This window comes from Colius striatus, chromosome 1 (genome assembly GCF_028858725.1).
Source record: "Colius striatus isolate bColStr4 chromosome 1, bColStr4.1.hap1, whole genome shotgun sequence".
In the NCBI taxonomy this organism is placed as follows: domain Eukaryota; kingdom Metazoa; phylum Chordata; class Aves; order Coliiformes; family Coliidae; genus Colius; species Colius striatus.
Genome location: NC_084759.1, coordinates 205,901,737 through 205,929,220, shown reverse-complemented (window position 1 = coordinate 205,929,220; position 27,484 = coordinate 205,901,737). Strand labels below are relative to the sequence as shown.

The following is a 27,484-nucleotide window of genomic DNA, read 5'->3' as shown; positions in this document are numbered from 1 at the left end:
GCTACTTTTCCAACCTCTCTTTTCCAGTCCATCACAAGGGACATGATTCAGATGGTGAAACGTGGCCCAGCCCTCACTTTTCAGGAAAAGACCTCATCTAGGTTTCAAGCAGTGATAATTAATGGACTTACCCTGACACCTTTCTTGCCTGGAGGTCCCAAAACCTGAGGAGAAAATGAAATGCTCTCTTATTTGGGGAAGGATTTCCCTTTCAAAGGAGGGGCTGCTTCCAAAGCAAGAGAATCTCAGCCTTGTTATGGTGTAGGAAACCCATCCCTGGCACTGGCTACAAACCAAATCCCAAAGCCAGTGAAGCTTGAGAAGGAATCCCACCAACTTCAGTAGGTTTTAGCTCCAGGGATGGGACTCAATAACCATTCACATGCAAGGGATGACTGGCAGGTGGCTGCTCTAGCCTTTGCTAACACAGACCAAGGACCAGCCTTTGGATAACCATGAATCCTGATGACTGCACTACAACCCTGCAGAGCAGCCCTGAGCTGGCTTTAGGAACTACAGAGTTGTCTTCCTACCTTGTGTCTTCAACACAACTCAGCCAGCATTGCTAGGAAAGGAATATAAGGTGCCCTGCTCATCCAAGCATCCTCCAGGACACATGTTTGTGTCCTGATGGTGAGTCTCAGTCCTCAGTGTAACCTCCAATTGCTCCCACAGACCTTGCAGCAACCACGTGGGGAGTGCAGAGATGGCCATCACCAAGGTTTCTCCTTATATCTGCCCCAGCATTTGGAGGGACATGAAGAGGAGGCTGTAGGAGCCCTGTTTTCACAGGAGAACAAGGCAAATGAGACTGATCCACTGTGCCTCTTCAGCATAACCCCATGAACGGGGAGCTTGAGTGGGGGACAAGCCTGGAGAACAGAGCTCCAGTGCTGGGAAGGTTTTATCCTTATGTTTCCTGCACAGCAGTGAAGCTCCTTTAAGTAGCCAGTGGGCAACTGTGGTGTAGGGCTGGGAATATAAGAGGTGGAGCAAGAGAAGACAGAGCTGTCTGGAGGGTCAAGGGAAAGGTCCATTAGTTCCTCCTGCAGTTCACTGGGACACGTCTCTCTTGGCCCTTGTTCTACTGGCATCACTGCTGTTGATGCCACGTGGCTATAGCACAAGAAGGGCTGTAATCTACTCATAGTTACCCCCACAGCTGGAGCACCTGGAAATCCTGAGTTCCCCTGCAAGGCAAGAGGACAGAAAACTCACAGTCTGGGGCAATGGAAAAGTTTCTACTCCTTGTTCTCAGAATTACACAATGGTGGGGGTTGGAGGGGACCTGCAGAGCTGCTCCAGCCCAAGCCCCTGCTAAAGCAGGTTCCCCCTCAATCAGATCACACAGGAACATGTCCAGGTGGGTTTGGAAACCTCCCAAGCAGCCTCCACACCCTCCTGGGCAGCCTGGGCTCCCTCACCTCAGAGAATGCCACCCCATCCTCTTGACATACACTCTGCCCCATCCATTTCTTAAAAGCAGCTCCAAACTCATCTCAGAAGCACAAGAGCAAGACAGAATGGAGATGCTGAGCTAATGGTGAAGCTCAGGTGCACCTCTGCTGGCCTCATCTCTGTTTAAGCCCTCCACAACTGTGTTTGCATGAGCTGCTCACATGGAACAAGCTGGGGAAAGTCAGGGCATCTTCACCTGAGACAGTGAAACACGTTGTTCTCATAATGTTTGACTTACTTGGTCTCCTTTCTTCCCTGGAGGTCCTGGAAGTCCCTGTAAGACAACAAAAGAGTATTTCCACAGGACTGAAAGCAGATTCAGCACTTTCTGTCCCTGCTGTAGTGAGAAACTCCCAGCTGGAGGGAGGGAGAAAGCTCTTCAGCCCAGTTTTTCACTGATTAGAAGACAGTCCAGACAGCTTGTAGGGACTCTTGGGTGTGAGATGGAAACTCCCATGCCTATCTCTAGCAGCTAGGAGACCAACTGCAAAGTGCCAAGCTCTCACCCCAGGCAAAGCTATCAATCAGAGGTGTTCCTTTGCAAGCAAGAAGAGGTATGAAGGCAGCCAATGGATGCAAAGGAGACACCAGAGCAGGTCAGTGTTTTGCCTAATCCATGCCCAGGACTCAGAGCTGGAAGCTGCAGGTACCTGTAACCTTGCTCCTGCAGGACACACTGGCCCAAGGAAGACCAACACTCAGCTATTCTTAGGTACAAAATGCTGCTCTCTATTTTGATCTTGAAGTGTCTAATCAAATGCATGTAGAGAACAAGTGCAGCTGGGGGAGCTGTAAAAACAGCAGGCTTGAAATATGGCTCAATAAAAGCAACCTGTGAATGCTCAGTGTGGACTGGCAAAGAGTATTCAAGGTTTGGTTGTCAGACCATCCTGGGGATTTACCATTGCTGCAAGATTTACCCCATGCATGAGAGCTCCTGAACTTTGCAGTTACATGATGTGTGGCTACATGGCCCAGTGACATCTGGGAGAAGCCTTTGGTGGGACCTCAAATTCCCTCCCTCTGGATCTCCAAGCAGATACCTCAACTGCTCTGTCCTGAGCCTGAAAACAGCCTCAGTGCTTCTTCTCCACCTACTCTGTGCTCCAGTGCTGGCCAGTCTCACCTTTTCCCCTTTAACACCACTTTGCCCTTTGTTACCCTGGAAAACAGAAGATACTTGAGTTAAAACAAGGCTCCTGTGATGGAGTAGGGTGAGCATGGAGGCTCACATGCTGCAGAGGAGCATGCAGAGCACGTCCCTCTCCACTGGAGATTGTGAAAGCAGGGAGGAAAGCAAATTCAAATCAAAGCACTTTTGTACATCTGTGTCATACATGGTGTAGAGAATCACAGAGTCACAGAATGGTGGGGTTGGAAGGGACCTTCAGAGAGCATCTTATCCAACTCCCCCTGCTAAAGCAGCTCCCACCTTGCTCAGGGGGCACAGGAACGTGTCCAGCTGGGCTTGGAAACCTCCTGAGAAGGAGCCTCCACACCCTCCCTGGGCAGCCTGGGCCAGGGCTCCCTCCCCTCAGCACCAAAGGACTTGCTCCTCCTGTTCCATTGGAACCTCCTGTGTTCCAGCTTGTGTCCATCACCCCTTGTCCTGTTTCTAGACACAACAGAAAATAAGGGCTGCCCCAAGCTCCTGACACCCACCATTGAGATATTTGGAACTATTAATGAGTTCCTATGTAGCTCATGCATTAGCATGTTGTGTATTGCATGTTAATTACCTGTGTATTGCATATTAATTACCTGTAGAGTGTCTGTAAGATATTAAGATATCTTTTATAGTCACATCATTAGACATACTTCATATACAATGCCCAAGATTTGATTGCATGCATGTTATAACATACAGTTCCCATGTAGTTACATTAGAATGTGATGGGTATGATATAATGATGTAATGGGATAATGTGATAGGGAGTGAAATGATATAATGATAGTCTGGAGAAAAGAAGGCTCAGGGGAGACCTTCTGGCTCTCTACAACTACCTGAAAGGCAGCTGCAGCCAGGTGGGGGTGGGTCTGTTCCCCCCAGTAACAGCCATAGAACAAGGGGAAACAGCCTCAGGTTGCCCCAGGGGAGGTTGAGGCTGGATGTGAGGAGGAATCTCTTTGGTGCCAGGGCTGTCAGGCATTGGAAGGGGCTGCCCAGGGAGCTGCTGGAGTCACTGTCCCTGGAGGGGTTTCAGAGCAGGGTGGGTGTTGCACTGAGGGCAATGGGCTGGTGGGTGATAGGGCTGGGACAGAGGCTGGGCTGCATGAGCTTCAAAGTCTCTTCCAGCTGAAACCATTCTGTGGTTATTTATGACTGTGACACAATATAATATGATACAATAGAATGTGATATATCATAATGTGATATTGTGTCCAGTTCTGGGCTCCTCAGCTCCAGAGGGACAGGGAACTGCTGGAGAGAGGCCAGTGCAGGGCCACCAAGATGCTGAGGGGACTGGAGCATCTTCCTGCTGAGGAAAGGCTGTGGGACCTGGGGCTGTTTAGTCTGGAGAAGAGGAGACTGAGGGGGGAGCTCATGAATAGTGACAAATATCTCACTGGTGGGTGTCAGGAGGTTGGGGCAGCACTTTTTTTCTATGGTATCCATTGACAGGACAAGGGGTGATGGGATGAAGCTGGAACACAAACAGTTCAATTTCAACACAAGGACAAACTGTGTCAGTGTTGGAGTGAGGGAGCCCTGGCCCAGGCTGCCCAGGGAGGGTGTGGAGGCTCCTTCCTTGGAGGGCTTCAAGCCCCACCTGGACACGTTCCTGTGTGACCTGATCTAGGTGGGAGCTGCTTCTGCAGGGGGTTGGACTGGATGAGCTCTAAAGGTCCCTTCCAGCCCACCATTCTGTGATTCTGTGATATATAACATAACATGACATGGTATAATAATAACAAGATAACACAATGTAAATACCTGACTATATGCATATATGGACTATCCTGAGCTTGATCAGACTGCTTCATCCCAAGGAGCCTGAGAGCTGAGGATGAGCCAGTCTCTTGGAAAAGCTGCTTTTACAGCAGAGATAATGTGCAGGTGTAGGGCTGTGGGCTACATCCAAGCTTAGCTCAGAGACTGAGCATAACCAAGAGGAGCAAGGTGAGATGGTGGTTCAAGACACAAGTACAGTGGGTTCTATATTTACTCTTAAAAAGAAACCCAACACCTCAATACTTAAAGCATCCTTCTGATTGGATTCATTTGCAGGAGCACCCTCAGCCCAGTTGGTTCTCCTTCCCCAAGTGGCCCAAACTGAAGTGAGAATGGCAGTGAGCACCTCCTGCACCCCTTTCTATCAGCTCAGAAAGAGCTCAGTCAGCTCCTGGACAATGTCAGCAGTCACCTCACCAGTGAGCACCTTGCCAAACTTTGCAGTTTCTCAAGGGGAATCCATGAAACACCCATCCATGGGCCCATGTTTGTGTGGCTCAAGACTGGGCAACTCAAGGAAGCTTTGCTCTTGTGAGGAGCACAAAATGAGCTGCAAACTGGTCAGTAGCACTTGGCTGACCAGATTTAAGATCCTTTTCCATTTCATGAAGTAGGCAAGCACGACTGTAAAGGGAAGCAAACCACCTCGTCTCAGGATGAATGGATCATTTCCTTGGCTACTACTTTTTCTTCCTCATTTTTTTCATCTACTTTGTGCTCAACATGGACAGTTTTTGGAGCCTGATGGATCTGAAACAAAGCAGTCACTCAGGTTCATTTGGCCATCAGCAGTAACTCAGTGTACCCTGAATTACTTGGAGAAGGGGGCATACAGGGAACCACACAACCCAGTCCTAAGTGGTTCTTCTTCCAAGAGCCATAACAACATGAGTTGTGTACCACCTAAACCCATGCCTGGCACTCCCTGTACCAGGACAACCTCAGTCTTTCAGCACAAGCTCAAGCCAGCATGAGCCCAAAATCAAACACCCACTCAAAACTGAAGTTAGAGACATTCCTCCTGCCTCAGGAGATCAACCCTTAAGATTCTGTGATGCTACAGCAATTGTCCCCTGTGCATCCCAAGATCAGCTGATTCCTCCAGCACCCAGAGCTTTCCAGGTATTGTGCTGCATGGAGGAGCCCTGGAGTTGAATTTGCACATCTCTGTGAGTTGGGAAAGCTGGGAGGCAGACACCACTCTGAAAGAAGATCCTCCTGCCTGCCATAGGTCCCTGACCAGTCCTTGCCATGCATCACCTTCCCTGTGGTCATGGCAGTTTGGAGTGGAGCTGCATTTGTCTAATCTCTTTCCTCTAGTAGTACCAGGACACCAAAATCATTCCTCTCCATCAACCCAAGGCTCTTGAGCAAGGTGAGAGGATTGGGTAAGTGAAGGTTTGCCTTATCCCCAAGAGCTGGAACAAGAAGGGGACTTCCAGAAAAGAACCTCAGACTTCAGAATGGGCTGTATCACAGAATCACCTCCTACACAGAGTCACAGAGTCACTGCATCACCTCCTACAGGGCTCATCTTCCTCCACACAGAGAGGCATCCTGGCACTAGGACATTAAATGGCATTTAATGGGGTGGGAATGAGTCTGGGCCTGGATGGTTTAGAGGAAGGTGTCCAAAACACATTGAACATCAGTTACTACAGTTCTGCAGAGTCTCACTGGCCACAGGAATGTCATTTAGTATGTTATTATAACACTGCATCTTGCTGTCACTCCAGCTCTGTGCAGCAGTGGCTTCCCCAGCCCAGTGGCTGCCCCTGTGGAAAATAAGTCCCTCACATTGCTTTTGAGTGAGGTGATCAGTGTTGCCACAGGCTGTGATGGTGGTTAGAGCCAGCTGCTTTCCTTGGCACCTCAGTGCCAGGCACAGGGACTCAAGTTCAGTATTTCAGTACCCACCTTAGGGCCTGGTGCTCCTGGAGGTCCCATCACCCCCTGAAAAACAGAAGCAGCAGTGAACACTCAGGCTTTCAAACCCTTCCCTGAGTTCTTCCATTTGTAACCACAGGATGCTCTGAGTAAAACCTAATAAGAGAGATTGGAGGTGACCTGGGACACATTGAGCCCTCTGAGGGGACTTCAGCTGTGAATCTCACTCCAAACTGCCAACTCACCTGCTCTCCTGCATCCCCCTTTGGGCCCACAGTGCCAGGAATGCCAGTTCCTGCCATCCCCTGCAAGGTAAGAAAAGCATGGCACTCAAGAAAGCTGATGCCCAAAATGGTTCTGTTCTTGGCCATCCTCCAAAGCAGGAGGGGGAAAATTTGCTCTGTCAAGTCATATGTAAAGCCAGGAACACTCAGGCAAGGTGCAAACAATGACTGCCCACAGCATCCTGCAGCTGAACTGGGACACTCTGGGCTGGATGATCAGGGAGTGAGGTGGATTGTGAACTGGTTGAAGGGAAGGAGACAGAGTTGGTGATCAATGGGGCAGGGTCTGGTTGGAGGCCTGTGTCTAGTGGAGTCCCTCAGGGGTCGGTGCTGGGACTGGTGCTGTTCAATCTGTTCATCAATGACCTTGCTGAGGGAACACAGGCACTGGCAGCAGGTTTGCTGCTGATACTGAACTGGGGGCAGTGGCTGACACCCCAGAGGCTGTGCTGCCATTCAGCCAGCCCTGGGCAGGCTGGAGGGTTGGGCACAGAGAAACCTAATGGGATTCAACAAGGGCAAGTGGAGAGTCTGGCATCTGGGAAAGAGCAACCCCAGGCACCAGCACAGGCTGGGGAATGAACCCTTAGGGAGTAGTGTAGGGGAAAGGGAGCTGGGGGTGCTGGTGGGCAGCAGGATGAGCATGAGCCAGCAACGTGCCCTTGTGGCCAAGAGGCCAATGGCAGCCTGGGCTGGATGAGAAGGGCTGTGGGCAGGAGGTGCAGAGAGATTCTGATCCCCCTCTGCTCTGCCCTGGTGAGACCACATCTGGGATATTGTGTCCAGTTCTGGGCCCTCAGTTGCAGAAGGACAGGGAGCTGCTGGAGAGAGTTCAACACAGGGCCAGCAAGATGCTGAAGGGAGTGGAGCATCTGCCTTGTGCTGAAAGGCTGAGGGAGCTGGGGCTCTGCAACTTGGAGAAGAGGAGCCTGAGGGCTGAGCTCAGTCATGTTCCAAACCCATCAAGGGTGGGTGTGAGGAGGCTGGAGCCAGGCTGTGCTCAGGGATGGCCAATGACAGGACAAGGGGCAACGGGGACAAGCTGCAACACAAGAGGTTCCAAAGCAACACAAGGCCAAAGTTGTTCCCTGTTGAGGTGAGGGAGCCCTGGCAGGGGCTGCCCAGATGGGCTGTGAGAAACCCCTACACTGTATTGGCACTGTCTACCCTGCTATTTGTCTCAGCTATTCTCAGTTCCTCCTTGGGCTGATGGGTTCAGTATCTGATAGAAGTAATGACCTTTTGTCCTCTTGGTCCAGGCAGTCCAGGAACACCATCCAGCCCTGGCAAGCCAGGTCTCCCCTGAAAAAGAAGAGAAATCATCCAACCTTTTCCTTCTGAACTGTTTGTTGCCAATCATAGTGAGGAAAGTTTCAATCTGGAGGAGCACAAGTAGAGAAAAGCAGATCCTGATGTGCCCATCTTAGCAGTGCCTTTGCAACTGAGGATTTATGGAGATGTTTATGTACTCCCAGGTTTCCTTTTTCCTCACTACCATGCTCTGAGCCACTGGTTTTACTCAGGAAGAGATGTGTTTGCTTGTTAGATGGGAAGAGAGAGCCTGGGTACCCCAAAGTAGCTGCTTTCTTCAGGGGCTCTTCAGAAGTGTGTTGCTGGAAGGTGACCACAGAAATGCTGCTGGTGTAGATGTGGTGTAGTCTGGCACGTGGGAATGGCTGGTCTGTGGGGTGTAGCTCTGCAGCATGGCAAAGGTAGCAAAAAGCAAGCACCTATGTGTGATGCTGGAGAGTTACAGGCACCTTGGGAAAGATGCAAGAGCAAGACATGGATGTAGTCCCTGAGTGATCATTCAGCTTTGAGCTATTTGTAATGTAGGGATTTCCCAAGCCAAGCACAGCTTCTTTTACCCTTAGTGCTCCTCTGTGGACTTCTTCTCTCATTCCCTCCTTGAACTCAAACTCCCTGAACCCCAAATATCCCTGTGGGACCTCTGTGAAGAGCCACCTGCTTTGGTTGGTCTGGACTCTGCTGCCAGCCTGGTCCATTTGCTGTCCCACACTTTTGATCCCACCTTCTTGCCTTCCTTTGGGTCAGCCCCAGTTCTCCTCTGTCCTCTTGAGACTTGTGGGGGTGGGATGTGGGAAGCAGCAAGGTTGAACTCAGGTCCTCCATGTGTGATGGAGACAGTGGGGGGCTCCAGGGTGAATCACTTTGTTATCATGATGGAATATGCCCCAGAATGTATCATCATGGTGAGCAATGGGATGGATGCACTTCTTACAGTGTGAGGCATCCCAAAAGGGTGGCTGGTGAGAAGTGGCAGTAGACAGTGTCCCTCTCCACCCACTCCATGTTGCAGAGGGCATCCTGAGGCCAATGGACCCTTCACACTGGAGCTGGCAGCTCTTCCTCAGCAACTGCTCACTGCTGGACAACTCACCGACTCTCCCGTGGTTCCTCTGTCACCCTTGAGGCCTTTCCTCCCACGAGGGCCCTGCATGAAGCACAGACAGTCTTACTGCATGTCCCAGCAGCCCTTTACAGGTCTTCTAACAAAGCCAAGTTGCAGGTCCTGCCCTTGGGCCACCCCAAGGCCAGGCAGCTCCAGGCTGGGGCAGAGGGGCTGGAAACTGCTGCAGGGAAAGGGCCTGGGGGGGTTGGTGCCAGGGGCTGAACAGGAGGCAGCAGCGTGCCCAGGGGGGCAAGAAGGCCAGTGGCAGCCTGGCTGGGCTCAGCAGTGGGGTGGCAGCAGGCCCAGGGCTGAGGGGAGCCAGGAGCACTCTCTGCCACTCCCTGACTCCTGCAGGGAGCTGGGGGTCGGGCTCTGCTCCCCAGCCATGAGCAACAGCCCCAGAGGAAAGGGGCTGGAGTTGCCCCAGGGGAGGTTGAGGCTGGAGCTGAGGCAGAACTGTTTCCCTCAGAGGGGTGTCAGCCCCTGTGCCAGGCTGCCCAGGGAGCTGGGGCAGTGCCCAGCCCTGGAGGGACCCCACAGCCCTGGGGTGAGGTGCTGAGGGCTGTGGGTCAGTGCTGGCTGTGGCAGGGTGAGGGAAGGGGTTGCACTCAGTGAGCTTCAAGGTCTTTTCCATCCAAAATGATTCTACTGGTAGGTGTGCAAATCACACCCTATTGAGAAGCTTAGAAATAGGTGAAAAAAGGCTTTTCATTACCTGCAGAAGTCAAAACCCATCTCAGGTACTCACCCTGGGACCTGATTCCCCTGGCTCACCCTGAAACACAAAGGACAAGGAGAAATACCGCAAGCTTGTCATTTAAAGGGGTGAGTCTCCTCTAAGTTCATCTGCAGGTTGACAGCCCAGACACCCAAACTCCCACCCCCAAGGGAAGACAGAGATTTAGTACAGCTGTCTGCTGTCCTGCACACCTCAGACACCTCAACCTGCAATATCTGCTGTCAATCCTCACCCTTAGGGCAGAGCAGGGGACTTTAGATCTCTTGGTGGCTGCTGAGGCTTTTAGACTGATCCCCAGTGCAAGGAGACATTTGTTGATGCCTCTCAGGCCAGGTTTGGCTGTGGACAACAACAGTGAGCCTGTGGATTTCACTCCAGACACCTGGAGCTGGGGTTAGAAAAGCCTTAGAGGCACTGAATCTAGTGCCATGTCAGTCAGGGTGGGCTGGAACCTTTCCAAGCTCCATCACAAATCCTTGCTGTGTTGGACAGCAGAGCCCTGATGTCAGGAACACTTTGCAGAGTGCCTGCTTCTCCATTTCAATGGGAGCAGCCCATGATGGAGAGAAGAAATGTGTGTTCTCAGGGTCCTTGAATGAAGAGACACTCCAGGGATGGTGGGTTATGCTGGGTCTTGTCTTTCTGTAGCACAACATCACAGAAGCATGCTACAAATAACCATGCTCACCTTGATGGAGGTGCCTGGTGGTCCCTGTGGCCCTGGTAAACCTGCTGGTCCTGCTGCTCCAGGAACCCCTGGCTGCCCTTTCTGTCCCTGCAACAAGGAAAATCAGGAGAGGGAGGGATGTGTGTTCTCTCCCAGCTTTCTTCACTTCTCTGTCAGCCCTTGAGAGGCTGAAGAGTCCATCACACCTGGGGTATGATACTCACAGGGGGGCCAGGCTGCCCATTTTGGCCAGGGATCACTTCCACTCCTCCCAGGACATAGCCTGGTTCTCCCTGCAGAGGAAAGGAGGAGGACAAAGGCTGAGCTGTGTGGATGTCCAGGTGCAGACAAGCAGTTGGATGACTTTGGGATCATTTCATCAGCAGCATAAGCAACTCAAAAAGCAAACAGCTCCTCCCTGTGCTGTAAAACCCAAACCACCTGCCTGCAGCAAGTCTTTGGCAAAGGTACCAGAAACCACAGGGCCATGACTTTGCTTTGCTTACTGACATGGAAGAAATGGAATCCTAGGGGGAAAAAAGGAGGTTTGCTTTCAGCAGGATCTGTCCCCTCATCTGTAGCCATACAGACAGCTCAGGTGCTTGCAAAGGAGGGGAATGGATGTGTATTGAGGCTTGGGAGAAGGAGAGGACTGCTGCTCCTGGGATCTGCCCACAACTGACCTTGGAGCTGTACCTTTTTGTGTCCTAAAGGTATGCAACAGGCTTGTTCCCAATGGAAGCTCAGAAAGGCAGAATGGCCCACTGAAGTGCTACCTCCTTCTGCAAACAACTGCCTGAAATGTGCCAAAGGCCTGTGATAGCTGAAGGGCAGCTCCTCAGGGTGCAGACTGGCAGTGTAGGGCTAGTTACACACAGCTCAGAAGCTCCTATTCAAAGGTCACTGTGCAAAGGCTGAGAGATTAGAGCAATGCAACAGGTTTAACTCACTCTGTCTCCTTTTGGTCCCACTGGTCCTGGATAGCCAGGAGGTCCCTGGAATGAAAAACAGATCTTCTAGTATTAAACAGCAAAGGACCCACAAGACCATCACTGTGGGATGTTCAGGTTACAGATCTGTCCCTAAGAGCATTGAATTCACTTCTGAAGTCCTTGTGAAAACAGGTTTTGGTCCCAACATTGATGATGTGTCACCCATGGGGCCAATGTCCTTCACCTGATGTAGTGCCAGTGTAGGACATGCAAGCACCACTGGATGCTGTGAGAAATGGGGGACTGCTGCTTATTTAATCCCCCAGAGCAGGTAAATAGAGTCAGAAGGGACATTCAGTGGCTGCAGTGGATTGTGTCAGACCCCTGTGATTCAGGCAAACCACAGCTCACCAACACCACAACCCTTGCCATAGGTTTCATCTCCTCACAGACATTGGCAGTTTGATCCAGATGCCCAAATGTGAGTGTCTTGTGATATCTGAGGTGTCCCCAGGAACCCAAAGCACAGGTATTATGCAGGATTAATGGAAACCTGTGTCATAGAATCACAGTGTGGTAGGGGTTGGATGGAACCTTTAGAGCTCATCCAGTGCAACCCCCTGCAGAAGCAGCTTAACCTAGATCAGGTCACACAGGAACGTGTCCAGGTGGGGCTTGAAGCCCTCCAAGGAAGGAGCCTCCACACCCTCCCTGGGCAGCCTGGGCCAGGGCTCCCTCACTCCAACACTGACACAGTTTGTTCTTATGTTTCAATGGAACTGTTTGTGTTCCAGCTTCATCCCATCACCCCTTGTCCTGTTGCTAGATACCATAGAAAAAAGTGCTGCCCCAAGCTCCTGACACCCACCAGTGAGATATTTGTCACTATTCATGAGCTCCCTCTGAGCTCAGGCTTCTGTTCCCCAGGCTCAGCAGCCCCAGGGCTGCAGCCTTTCCTCCTCACACACATCTTGCAGCCCCTCAGCATCTCAGCAGCCCTGCACTGGCCTCTCTGCAGCACTTCCCTGGCTCTCTGCAGCTGGGCAGCCCAGCACTGGCCACAGCCCTGCACATGAGGCCTCAGCACATGGGGCAGAGCACAGGGGCAGCACAACCTCCCTCCCCCTGCTGCCCACACTCTGCTGGATGCCCCCAGCATGCCATTGGCTTCTTGCCCCCCAGCCCAGGCTGCTGCTCATGGGGAGCTGCTGCCCCCCAGCACTGCCAGCTCCCTCTGCCATAGCTGCTCTCCAGCAGCTCCCCCCCAGCCTATTCTGGTGTCCTACTGAAGCATCATCTAGAGAATAGGTGGGAGAACAGAGCATGTCAAATGACATGAGAGGGCTCTTTAAGCAACTGAACTGAGCCCAAAAGATGGAGTTAAGCTCAACATGGTGCTGCTGAAATGTTTCTGCACAGGGGCTGTTTGCACCCCACTGTAGCCAATGGAGGTCAGAGGCTCAGTTCAGTTACACATGCACTGGTGTCAGGTGGCATTTGTGATGCTCTCTAATATCTTCCCAGCTTCCAGCTCCCACTTTAGAAGTGTCCATCAAGTCCCATATTTCACCAGCCCTCAACGTCTCAAATGACCTGGCACCTTGGTACCAACCCCTTGTCAATATAGCCCTTGAAACCAAAGCTGGTTTAGCTGGTCAAACACAGCTGTCTGCTAACAGAGCCCTGGTAAGAGCAGGAGACAGACATCTGGGAGTGCTGATCTAGTGTGGAAACTGTGCCATCACCACTGATATTAACAGCATGGGGCAAAAAGCACAGCCCATGGTGGGTTGCATTATTTGCCAGATGTCTGAGCAGAAGGAAAGCTATTCAGAGCTCTCCAGTGACAGCAACAGCCCCTCATACACATAACATGGGGCACTTGCTTCTCCTGTCCCACTCAGTACAACTGGAGCCCTTTGGAGGGTTTAAACCCCAAAGCTTTAGGGTCTCACTGTATTGATGATCTCTTCTGCATTCAGAATACTTACAATATCACCTTGGATGCCAGGGACACCCTGCAAAGCAGCAGAGAGAGAAGGAGAGATGTGAGAGCCATGCTCACTCTGCTCTTAAATGTCACCCTGACAAAGTCTGTGGAAACAAATACCTACCATGAGTCCAGGGGAACCAGGAGGACCTGTCCTCCCTGGTCTGCCTGGTAGCCCAGGAATGCCATCCTGCCCAGGTAGACCCTAAACACATGGAAAGTAACAGCATAGAGTCATAGAATTGTTATAGTTGGGAAAGACCTTTAAGATCATGGAGTTCAACCCCTCACCTCACACTGCCAAGCCCATCACCAGACTAAACCACGTCCCTCAGCACTTCATCTATGCATCTGCTGAACAGCTCTAAGGATGGTGACTCCACCACCTCCCTGGGCAGCCTGTTCCAAAGCTTAACAACCCTCTCAGTGAAAAAGTTCTTCCCAATGTCCAATCTGAACCTCCCCAGGGGCAACTGAACCCATTTCCCTGTGTTCTGTCATATGTTACTGGAGAGAAGAGTTCAACCCCCAGCTCACTACAACCCCCCTTCAGGTAGCTGTAGGCAGGGATCATATCTCCCCTCAGCCTTCTCTCCTCCAGGCTGAACATCCCCAGCTGCTCCTCACAAGCCCTGTTTCTCCAGACCCTTCACCAGCTTGGTTGCCCATCTCTGGACATGCTCCAGCACCTCAATGTCCTTCTTGCAGTGAAGGGCCCAGAAATCATGCAGGTTATTGCCTCAGACCTGCAAACCCAAACAGCTCCATGCAGCACAAGCTTTCTGTACCAGTTGAGAGAATCCCCAGTGGCCAGCACACACACACACACACACACACACACACATTTGGGATATGGTTTAGTTTAGTGATGGGCCTGGCAGTGTGAGGTTGATCTTAAAGGTCTCCTCCAACCATCACAACTCTATGATTAGTTCCCTTTTGCTTGATTTGCAGAGCCAGGATGTAGCAAAACACCAACACAAAAGGTCTGAAGATGATTCTTTGCTACATCCCTTCCTTGGTTTGAATCACTTAGTTGCATGTTATTTGATTGGTTGGTTGGTCCATGCTGGTGAACTCACCCTCTCTCCTTTCTCTCCCTTTGTAGGGAAGCTGGATGGGTCATAGCCTCCATGAGCCAGGGAGCTCCTGAAGCTCTGGGAAAATGACAAGACAATGGGACAGGTAATCAGGAAATCATTATCCACACAAAGATGGCAAATAGAATCACAGGATGGTGGGGTTGGAAGGGACCTTCAGAGCTCATCCAGTGCAACCCCCTGCAGAAGCAGCTCCCATCTAGATCAGGTCACACAGGAACGTGTCCAGGTGGGGCTTGAAGCCCTCCAAGGAAGGAGCCTCCACACCCTCCCTGGGCAGCCTGGGCCAGGGCTCCCTCACTCCAACACTGACACAGTTTGTTCTTGTGTTTCAATGGAACTGTTTGTGTTCCAGCTTCATCCCATCACCCCTTGTCCTGTTGCTGGATACCATCAAAAAAAGTGCTGCCCCAAGCTCCTGACACCCACCAGTGAGATATTTGTCACTATTCATGAGCTCCCCCCTCAGTCTCCTCTTCTCCAGACTAAACAGCCCCAGGTCCCACAGCCTTTCCTCAGCAGGAAGATGCCCCAGTCCCCTGAGCATCTTGCTGGCCCTGCACTGGCCTCTCTCCAGCAGTTCCCTGTCCCTCTGGAGCTGAGGAGCCCAGAACTGGCCACAGGACTCCAGATGAGGCCTCAGCAGGGCAGAGCAGAGGGGCAGCACAACCTCCCTTGACCTGCTGCCCACACTCTGCTTGCTGCCCCCAGGCTGCCATTGGCTTCTTGCCCACGAGGGCACGTTGCTGGCTCATGGTCAGTTTATTATCCACCAGCACTCCCAGGTGTGTCTGTGCAGAGCTGCTCTCCAGCAGGTCAATCCCCAGCCTGTGCTGGTGCAGGGGGTTGTTCCTTCCCAGCTGCAGGACTCTGCCCTTGTCCTTGTTGAACCTCAGCAGGTTCCTCTGTGCCCAACTCTCAGCCTGCCCAGCTCTGGCTGAATGGCAGCACAGCCTTCTGTGACCATGCAACACAGGCCAGCACACTCCTTGGCTTATGCAACAAAAGGAAGAAGCAAAGTTGACCATCCAGGAGACCTGTTCATATCCTCAGACTATTTCTAGTGCCCTGAGGGCCATGTGTTATACATTTTGCTTGCTCCAAAACTGGGAGAAAAGGATGGAGAATGTGGAGCTGTGTGAGAACAAAATGCAGTCAGGGGACACACTGATGCCTCAAGTCTTGGCCCATGTCACATCTACAGTTTAATTCCTTTTAGGTTCAAAGAGACTCTACAGAGTCTTGACTACATTTAGAGTAGTGCCAATGCAATTCTTCTCAATGGAAGAAACTGGAAAGGGGTTTGGCAGAGATGAAATAGAGACCTTGACTCAACCATCCACAGGCAACATTCATCTTGCCTCACAACACAGACACCACCCTCTGAGCTATTCTGCCAGTGTGGACACCTCCCTATCAAGTGAATCATGAGAAGTGACCTCTTAGGAACACTGATCAGTGCTTCTTTGAACTGCAATCCCCTGAGCAGACACCAGTCAGTTAATTCTTACCTTTAAACACCAGGGACCACAAGCCTCCTCTTCTTTTTGGCTATGTGGTCCAGCTGATGAAGGATGAGTGGTGTGTGTCTTGCTCTCTGTGTCACCAAATGGCAGTTGCTTGTCAGCTTCATGTCTGGCAACCTACAGCATAGAGTTTGGCTCACATTTGTGATCCTCTAGGTTTTGGAACCAGACATCAAACACCAAGCTTCTGCAGTTCTCTGTGGTCATTGTGCTTTTATGTCACCAACCTTTTAAGTGCAACAGCCATAGAGCAGCTGGAGACACTCTGAAGATGAGCTGGCATATCTACCCATCACTCACTGACAGCAGTTGGAAGAGGCTTTGTCATGGTAATGACAATTACTTATAATCATAATGAGTTTATAACACACCCATGTGCTCTGTCCCTGCACTGGCCTAATGCAACAAAGCTTCCAAAGCTGTATTCTGGCTTCCCCAGTTCCAACTCCCTTGATGTCAAAGAAACTGTCTCTAGGGCTGGACAGTAAGTGAGGTCAGGATTGGACCCAATGTCCTCAATCTCTTCTGCTTTGAAACCTTACTTGGGGAAGAACATTTCCCTTGTGCATGAGCCACACAAAGCAAAATGCCTTGTAGTCACAGGTCCATGAGGTAGCTCACCTCCCCAGATGGTAGCTGGGCTCCTGAGGGTTGAGTGTCAGAACAAATGACTTCTATCAGCTCTTGGAGGATCTGGGGGAAGTCATCGAATGTGCTGACGTAGAAAACATTCTGGAGGTTCTGCTGCAGTAAGATGCTGTTGAGCTCAAGGGGGTCAGCTCCTGAGACACCCACAGCAATGACATGGATCCCTGAAACACATGGCTCACTCAACAGAGGCAAAAGATGTTTGAGATCAGTTTCCATATCCCTATCATAGAATCGTTGAAATACAGAATGGTGGGGTTGGAAGGGACCTTTAGAGCTCATTGAGTCCAACCCCCCTGCAGAAGCAGCTCCCACCTAGATCAGGTCACACAGGAACGTGTCCAGGTGGGTTTGAAGCCCTCCAAGGAAGGAGCCTCCACACCCTCCCTGGGCAGCCTGGGCCAGGGCTCCCTCACTCCAACACTGACACAGTTTGTTCTTGTGTTTCAATGGGACTTTCTGTGTTCCAGCTTCATCCCATCACCCCTTGTCCTGTTGCTGGATACCACAGAACAAAGTGCTGCCCCAACCTCCTGACACCCACCAGTGAGATATTTGTCACTATTCATGAGCTCCCCCCTCAGTCTCCTCCAGACTAAACAGCCCCAGGTCCCACAGCCTTTCCTCAGCAGGAAGATGCTCCAGTTCCCTGAGCATCTTGCTGGCCCTGCGCTGGCCTCTCTCCAGCAGTTCCCTGTCCCTCTGGAGCTGAGGAGCCCAGAACTGGCCACAGGACTCCAGATGAGGCCTCAGCAGGGCAGAGCAGAGGGGCAGCACAACCTCCCTTGACCTGCTGCCCACACTCTGCTTGCTGCCCCCAGGCTGCCATTGGCTTCTTGCCCACGAGGGCACGTTGCTGGCTCATGGTCAGTTTATTATCCACCAGCACTCCCAGGTGTGTCTCTGCAGAGCTGCTCTCCAGCAGGTCAATCCCCAGCCTGTGCTGCTGCAGGGGGTTGTTCCTTCCCAGCTGCAGGACTCTGCCCTTGTCCTTGTTGAACCTCACGAGGTTCTTTGCCCAACTCTCAATCCCTCATCACAATCTTCCTGTTGATAACCTCTTTTGGGATCAGCTATACCAGCAGCCACACCTGAAGCAAACCAAGAACACTCAAGCTAGGAACAGAAGGAAGAAAGGAGAAAGGAGCAAAGAAAGGCAACAATGCACTCAGAGTGCACACATCATCTAATGTACCACTCCCAAACCTCTGGAAATCCATGGAGACCCACAGCCTCAGGGAAATACAACACAGCAACTCTTACCTAAAGCATGGGCTACTCTGGCTGGTGGCAACACATCATCCTGGGATTGCCCATCAGTCACAAGCACCATCATGTGAGGGAAATCTGGCCTCATCCCTTTGGAGGGTTGAAACAACTCCTTTAGCATGTAGGCTATGGCCTGACCTGAGCAAACATGGAGAGAATCACAGAATCAGAGAATGGTGGGGGGTTGGAAGGGACCTTTAGAGACCATCTAGTCCAACCCTTCATGATGTGGTGTGAATCTGCTGAAGTGTTAGCTCTGCAGGTGGGGACCATGGGGAAATGTCTTTGGAGTGAAGGCAAGTAAATCAGATTGGCTGAAAGAGAGTGATGGAGGCTCCTTCCTTGGAGGGCTTCAAGACCAGCCTGGACATGTTCCTGTGTGACTTGATCTAGGTGGGACCTACTTGAGCAGGGGGGTTGGACTGGATGAGCTCTAAAGGTCCTTTCCAACCCTACCAGTCTATGATTGTATGATAGACCCACAGAATTGTTCTGGTTGGGAATAAACCCCTTTAAGATGAAGTAGTTCAACCCCTCACCTCACACTGCCAAGCCCACCACTAAACCAGGTCACTCAGCCCCTCATCACTTTGGATAGGTTTGGAAAGGAGAAGAAACCCCTTTATGAACTGAGAAGACCTGAGGCATTTCCCTGTCCCTGGAGAAAAAAACCCCCACAGAATCCCCATCCCTAAATTGATTGGGAACGTTTCATAAAGAACTCTCCTCCCAACTGACATGGTTGGGAAGCCCCCAGGCTGTATGGAGACACTCCTAGGTGGGGTAAAATGTCTCTGTTGACACCACCACCATAGAAAGAAGGTTTAAAGCCAAGGTGACCTGGGAATTTGCAGTCAGACCAGTTTCATGCCTTCTCTCCCTAACCAGTCCCTTCACAGTCCCTCTGTTTTCATCAGCCTCATTGTGCTCTGTCCCTGAGCAGTATCACCCAGGCAGGATGAGGTATATATGCCTTCATTTAACATCCATGGGTGCCTCAAAGCTTCCCTTTCTGTTGGCTGATGAGAAAGCATTCACTGGGCCATTAAAAATGGTGAAGGGAAACCTAACTGCCTTCAGTTGAATATTACTGCTCAGGTACCTTCAGGGAAGCTGGTGTCCTGTTGGGAATGAGCAGGTGGAATGTGCTGTCTTGTCTCTGAGCTTTTAAACTACATAAGGCAGAAGTGTCTGAGCTTCTGAGACACTGAGCTAGCGAGGAGCTGTGCTCTATGTGCCACAAAGGTGAGTACAGGACACTGTGTGATGACACACCATGAAAGCAGGACAGGGCTGTTTGGTTTGTTTTTAGGGTAAAAAGGCAATAAGCATTGGTATTTGCTGATTAAAATGTGCATAGAGTGGGCAATAAGGATGCCTCAGCATCAATTAGCCTAATGTTTATGGGCTTTGTCTCCAAGCCAGGTGTAAAAACCTTCCCCAAGTGCAGGCAGAGTTATAAAACAACAAAGAGAAAGCCAGTAGTAAAAGCAGGCCATGGATAAATGACATCAGGGTAGTTGGAAAGACCAGCCCTGGCAATAAAACTCAACTCCATCCTCCTCTCAAGTGCCAAAGAACTTGGGACTAGAACTTTCTAAACAAGTAAATCATAGAAACACAGAATGGTTGGAAGGGACCTTTAGAGCTCATCCAGTGCAACCCCCCTGCAGAAGCAGCTCCCACCTACATCAGGTCGCATTCAAAACACTCAGAGAGATGCTTTTGCTGGCCTCCAGCCTCTGCCTTGGCCAGAAGGTCCAGCCCATGGGTGCAGCTCAGCCTCACACACCTGTTTTGGTGTTGCCTCCAGCATAGCTCAGGCCCTTGATGGCTTTCAGGGCACTGTTGCGGTCACGGTGCTGGTTGAAGTGGAAGGCTGCCCTGGGCTCCTCACTGTACTGAGCAACAGCAACCTGCCAAAGAAAACAGGGTTAAAAACACTGTGGAGGGCTCAGGCACACAGCAAATGTGCCATCACTCAATAAACACAAGTGCTTGAGACACCATCCCTGGAGATATTCAGAAGATGTGGTGCTTAGGGGTATGGCTTGGTTGTGGCCATGGCAGTGCTGGTTTAACAGCTGGACCCAATGATCTTAAAGGTCTTTTTCAACCTAAATGATTCAGTTCTAGTCTACTCTAAACTGCCTTGAGGCAGGAGGATGGAGCCAGGCTGTGCTCAGGGATGGCCAGTGATGGGACAAGGGGCAACGGGGACAAGCTGCAACACAAGAGGTTCCAAAGCAACACAAGGCCAAAGTTGTTCCCTGTTGAGGTGAGGGAGCCCTGGCAGGGGCTGCCCAGATGGGCTGTGGAGTCTCCTTCTCTGGAGCCATCCCAACCCCAGCTGGATGAGTTCCTGTGTGCCCTGCTCTAGGTGGTGCTGCTCTGGCAGGGGGGTTGCACTGGATGAGCTCTCCAGGTCCTTTCCAGCCCTTAAGGTTCTGTGATTCTGTGACACAACCAGTTGCAGTGCAGCAGGAGTGGAAAGAGGTTGAGTTTCTTTCAGACTGAAAACAGGCCCAGAAATGGCTGTGAGGTTGTCAGGCACATAGAGCACAATCCATATGCTTTAGGATGAGCAAAGAACTACTTCAGCCTCTCTGAGCCTCTCTGCCCCAACCTCCTGACACCCACCAGTGAGAGATTTGTCACTATTCATGAGCTCCCCCCTCAGTCTCCTCTTCTCCAGACTAAACAGCCCCAGGTCCCACAGCCTTTCCTCAGCAGGAAGATGCTCCAGTCCCCTGAGCATCTTGCTGGCCCTGCACTGGCCTCTCTCCAGCACTTCCCTGTCCCTCTGGAGCTGAGGAGCCCAGAACTGGACACAGGACTCCAGATGAGGCCTCAGCAGGGCAGAGCAGAGGGGCAGCACAACCTCCCTTGACCTGCTGCCCACACTCTGCTTGCTGCCCCCAGGCTGCCATTGGCTTCTTGCCCACGAGGGCACGTTGCTGGCTCATGGTCAGTTTATTATCCACCAGCACTCCCAGGTGTGTCTGTGCAGAGCTGCTCTCCAGCAGGTCAATCCCCAGCCTGTGCTGCTGCAGGGGGTTGTTCCTTCCCAGCTGCAGGACTCTGCCCTTGTCCTTGTTGAACCTCATGAGGCTCCTCTCTACCCTCTGTCTGGCCCTCTGCTTGTCTAGAAGAGGCAGCTGCTGGCATGTGCTGCATCTCCCATCTGGGCCTGTAAACAGCCTGGATGTGGGCAGAAATGAGGTGCTGGAGGGGGACATGGAGTTGGCACATTCCTGGGCTCCATAACCTAGACAGCACTTCAGTAGGTCTGGAGTTTCCTTTATTCCTGATGACTTGGTCTAAGAAAAATAACCAAGAAATGGAAATCATGGAGTCATGGAATCATTTGGGTTGGAAAAGAACTTCAAGATCATTGAGTCCAACCAGTGACCTCACCCTGCCAAGTCCATCACTAAACCATGTCCCTCAGCACCTCACCTACATGCCTTCTAAATACCTCCAGTGATGGGGACTCCCTGACCTCCCTGGGCAGCCTGGCACAGGGGCCAACAACCCTCTCAGGGGAAAAGTTCTTCCTCATCTCCAATCCAAACGTCCCCATGTGCAACTTGAGGCCATTTCCACTTCTCCTACCACTCCATACTTGGGAGAAGCAGCTCACTCCCATCTCTCTACAACCTAGAGAGTGATCATATCCACACCCTGACATTTAGGAGACTTTTGCTCATCTCTTTGTTGGACACAGACACATCTTTAGGCAGAGCACTCAAGGCTTTCTGATTCATAACATGGAAGCAAGCAGACTGCTCTCATGGCAGGAGCAAGGTGAGCACACGGAAATAAACCACAGGGAATTAAAACAGAAGAAGAAAACCTTGCCTGTGTCCCTTCAGGGCCAATCTTGGGGAAATAAGAAACGATCCTGAAGAGGAAATCCTTCACTTTATTGAAATTGCTCTGGCCAATGCTTGAGGACTCATCCACCAGGAAGCCAATGTCTGCTTTGAGCTTGCCACAGACTGCAGAGGGAAGAAAGGGTTTCCATCAGCTGGGAGGTGCTAAAGCAGAAGCATGGTTGTGTTCAGAGCAACAAAACAAACCCAACACCTCTTGCAAAGCCAAGGGCTGGTGAGTCAGCAGACAGAGCCTTCACCCCACAGGGTAACGCTGACAGCTTCATCTTATGGGATTCCTTTACCTGACACTCTCCACTGTCACTGCTCAATGAACAAAGATGAGATTAGTCTGCTGAGGTCAGAGAAGAGTGTGGTCCTTGGTGGTTTAACCTACTGCATCAAATCAAACGTGGATACACACTCACTTGGTGCAGGGAGAGTCGTCAGCAGCGCAGGTGCCACGGTGGTTGATAGTGGGGTCTCTGGGGTTGCTGGTACCATTGTGGTGGTGGCTGGTGGAACAGGAGTGGTCCCCACACTGTTAGGAGATATGGATGGAGGTCTCACCATATCCAATTGTGTAGAAGCAGCTGTAGTGAGTGGCTCAGGTGACTCTCTGTGAGGTCCCACTGCAAGAGGCAAAGAGAAAACGTGCTTTATGAACCTCTTTGAGTTCAGCTGGTAAAGCATCAGAAGGGTAGAGAAGCCCAGCAAACAGCCTCATTAGCTGTTACCTAGGTACAAGTAAACCACAAGACTCCAGGCCTCATACCTGTTTGCCCAAGGAGGGTTGTGTCTGGTCCTTCTGTATCTCCAAAGACTGGTCTTATGGAAAACAAATAGGTTTCGTTGGCTCTCAGACCTGTGACTCGATATGATCTGGAGGCTGCTGGTAACAGCTCCCTGGAAAGAGCAGAAGCTGTGAAAAAGGAAGAAACACTCTGAGCCTGGGAGCCAGAGAAACTGACTCCCATCTCTGGAGCATCCCATCTTCTAGTGACAACACTTTTGGTAAACATGAGCTTGGAGATGAGTCCTGGGCTTCTGAATGGAGGCTCTTGGCAGGACACGTGGGTAAACTGCACTGGTCAGGACTTCAACCAGATGGAACAAAGTTGTTTCACATCTGATGAGGGTGTCCTGATCAGGAAAAGAAAAGAGGGATTAGTACAAGTGTTGTGAGAAGGTGTTTGATCCAGGTGGTGCCTGTGGCTGAGCTCTGTGATACACCAATGGAGGAACACTAGTTATGGTTTGGGTGTAGAAACAGGATCCTTCCCTGTTAATGAATGAACAGTTTGCTGAGAAGCAGAACCAAACTTACTTGAGCAGTTTGGCTGTGGACAGTAGATAGTTTGGGTCTAAATTAATGACAGGAGAAAGCCTGTGGGAAATGTCACAAGTAATGTGGTGACATTTCACCAGTGTCTGTCTTTGGAAGCACTGAATGATGAGTTTTGAGGCTGTTGGAAGTGAAACTTGTACCTTTGCATTTGGAAACAGCATTTTCCAGGTCAAAAATATTAACAAACCCCTCAGTTTCTAAGGAGAGAAGTTCAATAGGTGTAAAGGATCTGTTTCATTGTCATCCAATGTTCTCAATTACCTCCCCCAAAAAATGGGAAAGGAGGTTTTGCTCCTTTAAAAGCAAGAAATTCAAAATCCCTCTTGCAGTTTGACTCAAATGTGGATGGCTTCAATGAGTGGAGGTGAGGTGGATGGAGAGCTGCTGAGTGACAGAGCCCAGAGCGTGGGCATCAATGGCACAGAATGGAGTTGGAGGCCTGTGGCCAGTGGAGTTGCACAGGGATGGGTTCGTTCTGTGGCCAGTCTTGTTCAACATCTTCATCAACCACCTGGATGAGGGGACAGAGGGACCCTCAGCAAGTGCCCTGATGGCACCTAACTGGGAGCAGGGGCTGATTCCCCAGAGGCTGTGCTGCCATTCAGCCAGAGCTGCACAGGCTGAGAGTTGGGCACAGAGGAACCTGCTGAGGTTCAACAAGGACAAGGGCAGAGTCCTGCAGCTGGGAAGGAACAACCCCCTGCAGCAGCACAGGCTGGGGATTGACCTGCTGGAGAGCAGCTCTGCACAGACACACCTGGGAGTGCTGGTGGATAATAAACTGACCATGAGCAGCAACGTGCCCTCGTGGGCAAGAAGCCAATGGCAGCCTGGGGGCAGCAAGCAGAGTGTGGGCAGCAGGTCAAGGGAGCTTGTGCTGCCCCTCTGCTCTGCCCTGCTGAGGCCTCATCTGGAGTCCTGTGGCCAGTTCTGGGCTCCTCAGCTCCAGAGGGACAGGGAACTGCTGGAGAGAGGCCAGTGCAGGGCCACCAGGATGCTCAGGGCACTGGAGCATCTTCCTGCTGAGGAAAGGCTGTGGGACCTGGGGCTGTTTAGTCTGGAGAAGAGGAGACTGAGGGGGGAGCTCATGAATAGTGACAAATATCTCACTGGTGGGTGTCAGGAGGTTGGGGCAGCACATTTTTCTATGGTATCCAGCAACAGGACAAGGGGTGATGGGATGAAGCTGGAACACAAACAGTTCCATTGAAACACAAGAACAAACTGTGTCAGTGTTGGAGTGAGGGAGCCCTGGCCCAGGCTGCCCAGGGAGGGTGTGGAGGCTCCTTCCTTGGAGGGCTTCAAGCCCCACCTGGACACGTTCCTGTGTGACCTGATGTAGGTGGGAGCTGCTTCTGCAGGGGGTTGCACTGGATCAGCTCTAAAGGTCCCTTCCAACCCCACCATGCTGTGATTCTATGAAATACAAGCTGGGAACTCTGCTGAAACGCTGATCTACAGCAGTGCACATCCACAGTGCTTCCCTACACCCTCTAATGGGCATGTTTAGCTGTTTCTCCTTTTGCATCTCTAACACTGTGTGGCACCAAACCCTTCGTTCTCATGTAATGGTTCTTTGCCAGGATGAGAAATTGTCTGGTTACCACACTCATGCTCTGGGACAGAAAGAAAAGCTTGATGGTGGACTGAGACAGGAGATGTAGGGAGGGATGCCCAGCACAAGGCTGGCAAGAACATGCAGGAAGAAATCTGCAGCCTTTGGAGAAGGAGGATGGTCTTTGCTGGGGATACTTTCCTAGGAAGAATGAAGCTGATGTTGTGGAAGGGACAAGAGACTGTGAGGCTCAAGGTGCCACTGCAAGATGAAATGGGTTTGATCAGGTGGATGATAAACCCATGGCTTTGGTGCTCCAAGAACATTCTAGAGAAGGTAGAAAGAAGAGAGAGTAACATCCAGCTGAGCCTCTCCAAAGTCCTCCCTGTTGCATGGGGGAGGAAGCCTGGCTCTGAGTGGAGCCCTGTTGACACACATGGGTTTGATTTTGAGTAACACTGGACAGAGGGGATCTGCAACTGGGATGAGCTGCATAAAGAGGGGACCTTACCTTTTATAGGCATGGAAGAGAGCATTAAATGAGCTTAAAAGTGGTGCAAGGGAAATGGGTAATGAGTGAGTACTCAGAAAATAGAGGTGAAGAGAATGAATCAAGGCACCAAGAGGCAAAAAAAAGACAGGACAAAAGTCTTAATTGCCTCTATACACTAATGCTGGAAGCCTGGGTAATGAAACAAGAGCAACTGGAATCACTTCTGAGCATAAATCTGATCTCATTGGCACTATGGAAATGGGGTGGGCAAGATTCATCTGATTGAGATGTTAAATCAATGGCCATGAAGCTATTGCAGCAGGATGGATGGAGTGAGGGCACAGGGGGACTGTCAGACATGGCATTATCCATTTCTGAGCCCCTGACAACTCTGAAACCAAGGAGTTCTGAATGCTTAAGGATCAATGTTTTAAACAGCAAGGCACAGGAGGGGAGCAGTTGCATTAGATCACTTAAATCACCCTAGAGAACCAAATGCTCAGTGCCCTAATCACTTATCCATAACATGTAGGGCAAGAAAGAAATGATGCTACCACAGGAGACTCCATCCTGAGTGACATGTGCTACAAGTCTGAAGCTGCCAATGCCAAAATGTCCTTGGGATTAAAGGAGAAACCCTTCAAACTGATGAGCTGGTAAGTCAAAAAGCCCTGCAGAGTGTGCAGGGGAATTGGGTCAGATTGGTTTTGTTTCTTGACTTGGGAAGATGAAGTGATGTCTAGCAAAAAGGCAGGGGCTGAAGCAATGATGATGGGAAACTTGGTGTATTCAGGGAGGTTTGAGCCCACTCCAGTAAAACAAAGCAATAACTGGTGGTTTAAAAGGGCAAATCCTGTAAGGCCAAATCAATTGGCAAGAGAAATCTACACTGGGAGTTGTGCAAGCAATGTGTGAGCAATGACAGGCTGAGGGAGCTGGGGCTCTGCAGCTTGGAGAAGAGGAGCCTGAGGGCTGAGCTCAGTCATGTTCCAAACCCATCAAGGGTGGGTGTGAGGAGGCTGGAGCCAGGCTGTGCTCAGGGATGGCCAATGACAGGACAAGGGGCAACGGGGACAAGCTGCAACAGAAGAGGTTCCAAAGCAACACAAGGCCAAAGTTGTTCCCTGTTGAGGTGAGGGAGCCCTGGCAGGGGCTGCCCAGATGGGCTGTGGAGTCTCCTTCTCTGGAGCCATCCCAACCCCAGCTGGATGAGTTCCTGTGTGCCCTGCTCTAGGTGGTGCTGCTCTGGCAGGGGGTTGCACTGGCTGAGCTCTCCAGCTCCCTTCCAGCCCTTGAGAGTCTGTGACTTTAATATACAGGAAAGCTTTGAATCAGGGAAGAATGAAGGTGTATGGATGACAAAAAAACACCCTTCTTGTTGTTTGTTCCAGCTGATGGAGAGGGAATGGCTCAAGAGGTACAAACACTGATAATGCCAACCAGCAGCATTTGGTTTATGAGCAGTTTTCATGTCTCCTTTGTCTTCCCCTGAGGATTTTGCAATGGCTCTGTGGGTCAGCTTGTGAGCTTTTCCAATGGGACAGCTTCCATTTCCCCTCTCTTTTTCACCCAAATGAAGCAGCCAAGATGAAGGTACATCATGTATGGAAGCCCTCAGCATAAAACCTTCTGTTCTCCTGCTAAACAGGATCCAGATGGGTTCAGAGAAGGAACAGTGTTGGTGCCACCAGTGATGGTGTCATTTACTCCAGGTCAAACTTGGAGACAGAAGTCATGACACTTCAAAGGAAGAAGCAGCAGCCACTTAAGGCTGGTGGTGAAAGACATTTCCCTTTTAATATGTGTCATTTGCATCTTCTACAGCACTGTCTGGCTCTAAGACCAGATACTGAATCAAACAGATGACAGGGCAAGCCAGACATGTCCATGCTGCATCTTCAAGTCTCCTTTGGTGACAGGGTAGCTCAGACAGGAGACCAAGTTAAAAACCACCCTTCCTTCTCCTACCAAAACCACATTACCTGAGGACAAATGCCATGATAACAGGTATGTGGATGCTGCAGGGACAGCTGTCCAAGTCAGCAAGACACTGGTCTCTGCAGCCTCCTGCACTGTGAAGTCAGTCACTTGGGGTAAACCCACTGTTGAAAAAGAAAGAGAAACAAAGGTTAAGGTGGGTAGAAGCTATTACTGAGGTGAGAGGAAGCTGATGTATCCTTTGGGAGACTCAAATGCTGGTCACCAGTGTGTTCCCCAGGGCTCAGTGCTGGGGCCTGGGCTGGTCAGTATCTCTGTCAGTGATCTGGGTGAGGGGATGGAGGGCACCCTCAGTCAGTTGGTGACACCAAGCTGGGTGGGTGTGTAGAGCTGTGTGAGGGCAGAAAGG

General features: G+C 51.0%; 1 protein-coding gene across 1 annotated transcript in view; it reads right to left on the bottom strand.

The window, feature by feature from the left end:
- LOC133629629 (collagen alpha-1(VII) chain-like) overlaps positions 1–27,484 on the bottom strand; it is a 122,411-nt gene that overhangs the window by 67,087 nt on the left and 27,840 nt on the right. Inside the window, 21 exon segments of the mRNA XM_062020329.1 lie at positions 132–164; positions 1,697–1,732; positions 6,329–6,364; positions 6,544–6,603; positions 7,822–7,884; positions 8,984–9,037; positions 9,744–9,770; positions 10,423–10,509; positions 10,626–10,694; positions 11,352–11,396; positions 13,325–13,351; positions 13,448–13,528; positions 14,406–14,480; positions 15,935–16,066; positions 16,571–16,761; positions 17,861–18,004; positions 19,659–19,782; positions 21,728–21,867; positions 22,170–22,373; positions 22,517–22,663; positions 27,120–27,239. Coding sequence (XP_061876313.1) covers positions 132–164; positions 1,697–1,732; positions 6,329–6,364; positions 6,544–6,603; positions 7,822–7,884; positions 8,984–9,037; positions 9,744–9,770; positions 10,423–10,509; positions 10,626–10,694; positions 11,352–11,396; positions 13,325–13,351; positions 13,448–13,528; positions 14,406–14,480; positions 15,935–16,066; positions 16,571–16,761; positions 17,861–18,004; positions 19,659–19,782; positions 21,728–21,867; positions 22,170–22,373; positions 22,517–22,663; positions 27,120–27,239 — 1,895 coding nt within the window.